Source organism: Branchiostoma floridae, chromosome 19, assembly GCF_000003815.2.
Source record: "Branchiostoma floridae strain S238N-H82 chromosome 19, Bfl_VNyyK, whole genome shotgun sequence".
Lineage (NCBI taxonomy): Eukaryota > Metazoa > Chordata > Leptocardii > Amphioxiformes > Branchiostomatidae > Branchiostoma > Branchiostoma floridae.
The window spans coordinates 6,370,331-6,374,836 of NC_049997.1; the positions used below are offsets into that span (position 1 = coordinate 6,370,331).

Here is a 4,506-nt window from a genome sequence, read left to right on the forward strand (position 1 = left end):
GTTTGGATTAATTCTTTAACTATAAAGGAAGTTAAATGCCAAATTATATGGTAGATACAACAGAAAGTCGTTGGTACAGGATCCCATAACGTTCATGCTTTCTGCAAACTCTTAATTATTAGATAAAAGCGCTGCAGAGTGCAAGGAGTTGACAATTTCCCGTCGGACGCCAACTTTGTTTCGATTCATTCCTAAACTTTACAACAATATATAAAATTAGAAACAACAGAAAATTGTTGCTATTGGTTCTACAATTTGACATTTTCCAGTTTGACCCTAGCAAGAAGGTTCAAACCCATAAATGTTTGTTTCTCTTTCATAGTTTGAATGTCGCGGGAAATCACGCCTGGGGCGCTCCGCGAATGCAAAATGGCCGCTTCCGCTGAATTTGTAACAAGAACCTTTTAAAGTTTGTTTGAGCTTTTATCAAAGCACTTGATTTTGGTCAAGCGGTGTGTTGTTCATTGCCACCTTCACTTAACTCTGAAAAATGTCAACATTACAAGAAAACTGTACATTTCATGTTTCGAGTTATATCTGGAGATAAACAAGGCAGAATTTGACCAAGTACCTTGATTTGACAAAACAAACAACACCGCAAGGCTCACAAGGTAGCCGCCATTTTGAATCTGGTCCAAACGTTTCAGGAGAAAACATAACACTGTACGTACTAGTAAATTGCAAAATACGTTTAAATTGCCTACTAGTAGACATATACACATTGAGACTGACGTTCTAGCAATGTTGAAAGAATAAAATGTAAGCTTTTCGGAAACATTTCTTGTTTGTGAAAAAAAATGTGTATTCGTGGCATTGAAAGGTATTAGTATGATCGGTCACGAAATTTGGAAGAACAAGTGTGATGCAACTTATGTAAGACGTCTAGAATAGAAAGTTTCCAAAAACAGCAGTTTAATTATCCAAAGAATTTGCAGGCGTAGTCATTAGAAAAACCAAGGTGGCGCAGGGCAAGCGCTAATTTTGTTCTGATCATAAAGGTCGCCGTTCTTGTGGAATGGCCCCGGGGTGTTAGATATGGTACCAGTGGGGTTTCAAGTTCTACCATGAAATAATCTGCACTTTCTTAACGCACGAATATCAGACAGGACGATGTCACAGTTGATTTGCTTTTGATTTTATTAAAATTGCAACAACACAAAATATATGTCAGACCCAACCATGTTGACAGCTTTATAGTGTCGTTCAATAGTACAAATTCAAACAGTCAAAAGGTACATTCACAATAATTACAATGCGTTGCTTTCTTTCCGTGTTGGATCAGGTAATAAACACGTTCAGTAAATACCAATATGGCGATTCGTATATTACAAAGCCTCGATCGGCCTCACTTGTATGTTTGTATGACCCAAGTATCTATACATAGAAGAAGAACATGTGCGTATCAGTAAAATACAGTATGTACAATAGTTTATACATCCCTATATACTAGTATCGTCAATAACCCAGCAGTGTGTATTTTCTAATGCTTATCAAGGAATGTGCTCATGTCCTTACTGCCTAACAAGTCAACTTCTAATGTTGGCAATTCTAGATACATCATATTCACAAGTTTAAGATCTATATACACAATCTATATACAACAGTAGATGTCATTCACCCGGCCATTCTATAGCAAAGTTTTTCTAGCAATTGGGCAGACAACGACAACTTTTTTCCCGTCCATTACAGTCTCTGCCCATGCAGATTTTCGATACAGTCTCTGCACGGGTATGAACGAAGCCGGGCCGCCAACTTCGGTTGACTTCTCCCATACAGTAAACGGCTTCCCGTTTCCAATGTCAGACTTACAGGGAGATGTCCTATACCAGCGAACTACTGCAAACACATGGCATTTCACCTCCCCACCGATTTCCACAGAGTGTGCATAAAAGTTCTGAATTACACCAGGCCTGTGTTCAGAGCTTGAATCAATGTTTCCGTTTTCACCCAACCACGCAGCCATGACATACGCTGCTCTACTTGACCTAGCTGCTATCCTAGAGCCAAACAGTTCCTGCCCAACTTGACAAGTTCCGTACTTTCTAACAACTGTTGCCAGGTTTGAAGCATTTATTTCCTTGTTAGGGTACATTTCATTATACGTATTATGCAGGAACTCTTTGTCATCTGGCGACAGTGCATTTCTAGTAAACACGGGCGGGAGTTTGATTGTCTGTTCGTCAGCTGACCAATCAAAGTTTGAGATATAGCGGGAGGCACACATTTTCAACAACATTCTTTCTTTTTCACTTGGCACATCAGCTACTTTGTCTTTTGGACTAAATCTTTCAAATATTGGACCAAAGACGTCACTTAGGTAGCTAGGTAAAGGGAGATTATGTGCAAAATCACTAATGAGGAATTTCCTCATTATTTGGAGTTCAACTTCCCTGTTGTTTGTGGTCTCTGAACCCAACAGGCCATTGTACCTCTCAAAGCTGAACAGCCAAAAACCATGCATAGGGCCATAATCAAGAATACAGTCTTTCAAATGGCAATGTAGATGCATATTGGGTGTGATGGACAGTTCGCCAAACAGCCTTTCCACCTTTTTCCCAAACATTACAAAAGCCGAATCTGCCCAGTCTATGTCGGCGCGACTAACCGCGGGTTTGCACAGACGCTGACAAGTCAAGACAAACATTTGCCAACATTGGTAATGTTCTTGTGGCAACAAGTCGTGCAAACAATACATACTATAATACAGTGTCCAATTCTTCCACTCGTCAGCAGTGAAAGACCCATAATTTGAGGTAATTCTGGTTGGAAGACGCCCAATTCCGCTTGGAAGATTTATTGTTCCTATGCGTTTCTCTAATTTGTTGAGCTTAGTTTTAGTCAGAATTTCACGGTCTATCCAAAGCTTGAACATTCTCTTAGCCGTTCCAAGAAAAAGGTTGTGCATAGGATCCAAGATACAGAATCGAACACTTTGGTAGTACTCAAGATCCATTAATGGTGTGTAGCGTGTACCGAAAGACTTTTCAAGCTCTTTCCTCCTAGTCACATTACAGCAGCTCTGTACTTGTAATCCTTCTCTCCTGTGCTGCGCGTCGCTTCGCAAATGCCAACTGGCTTTGTCGAATCCAGAATAGTTTGTTTTCTTACCAACCTTCTCAAATTTCTTCTTACATTTAGAACAACCAATTTTTGCTGCGTGCCCTAGAAAACCGCACAGTTTTCTAGCAGCCGGAATATCAGCAGCGCAGCAAAGGAGAGCAGCTCGAAACTTCAGAGGAAACTTGGGGGACATATACGACGTGAAATGAACTCCCTGCCACAGAAACTGTAGTTCTGTTACAATAGGTTGAAGGAAATGTGTCAGACATTTTGGTTCGCTTTTTAGCGCTGGCATTATCCCAACCAATATGACGTTTTCAACTTTAAACCTTTCTTTCCGTGGCAGATTCATAACCGTCATATATATCGCCCCAACAGAATAGTCGTTCCTGCGCTTGAATGGTTGGAACCAGTCTAGATTTAGCATCAAGCCGTAATTCCTCGGCGCTGACAGAAAGTCTTTCCCATTCCATTCTTGGAAATCACGCCAAACCTGTCCATCAAACACATCTCCTAGTAATTCCTGATCTGACATGTCTCTATCCCTCCATAGCTCACATTTCTCCTCAAATCCTTTCCTTTTTACAAATGACTCAAGTGTTTCTATCACACTCTTCATACAGTATACCTTGAAAGGATAGTACTTCCTTACACCAGAAACAGAAGTTATGACTTGCCTAGATAACAACGTATTGCATCTAACACTTCGGTTTCGTACCATTCTTACATTATCACACCGTCTTGGTTTCTCTGTCCCATTGACAGTTTCACTTAACTTGTCGATATCAAACAGTTTGCAACATTTCGGGTCAGGACACACACAGTACTTTGTAAAGTTATCCCTGTTCAGTCCCAAGACTTTCCATGTCATGTAGAGGGAGGACAGCCCGCCTAGATAGTTAGGATTTATTCCTAGCTTGTCAAGCCAGGGGCACAGAAAAGTGATAAGATGCTGTAAACCATTATCACTGACATGGTTGTGAGCTTGCCATAACAACAGAAAAGTAAGCAGCCATGTTACCAAGGTAACGATAGGATCATCCCTGGAGGTCTTTGTCGGGCGTTCACAGCTGTCAGCAAGGGCGGATGCGTGGAGGTTCTTCAGAAGCTGGTCTTCCAACTCCTGACCCTCCCAAATCTCCTCCCCGTGCTCATCACCGCTGTCCAAGCTTTCTTTCCACGAGCTCTCATCGGTTGAGTTGTCTTCAGATGAGCTAGCTTCCTAAAAGGCGACATCGCAAATGTTTAAGAACACTTTTCTAACTTTTCTTTCTACGGAAAGCGCTATGTACTTTTTACTCATAAATACTAAATCTGCTTTAATATAATAGAACATGATTCTGTTATACCGTCTGTATCTATATAGCCCGTCTAACCGCCCGTGGCGTACACGCCCGTTGGCGTAAAACAGCATCTTTTACCGGTACAAGTACTGTCGCAAAAATC

At 41.1% G+C, this 4,506-nt stretch overlaps 1 protein-coding gene across 1 annotated transcript; it reads right to left on the bottom strand.

The window, feature by feature from the left end:
- Positions 1 to 1,627: 1,627 nt before the first annotated feature.
- LOC118407217 lies at positions 1,628 to 3,736 on the bottom strand. Its single transcript, XM_035807649.1, has one exon. It carries the CDS (start codon positions 3,677 to 3,679, stop codon positions 1,628 to 1,630), a length of 2,052 nt encoding a protein of 683 aa, XP_035663542.1. The 5' UTR covers positions 3,680 to 3,736.
- Between the last annotated feature and the right edge of the window lie 770 nt (positions 3,737 to 4,506).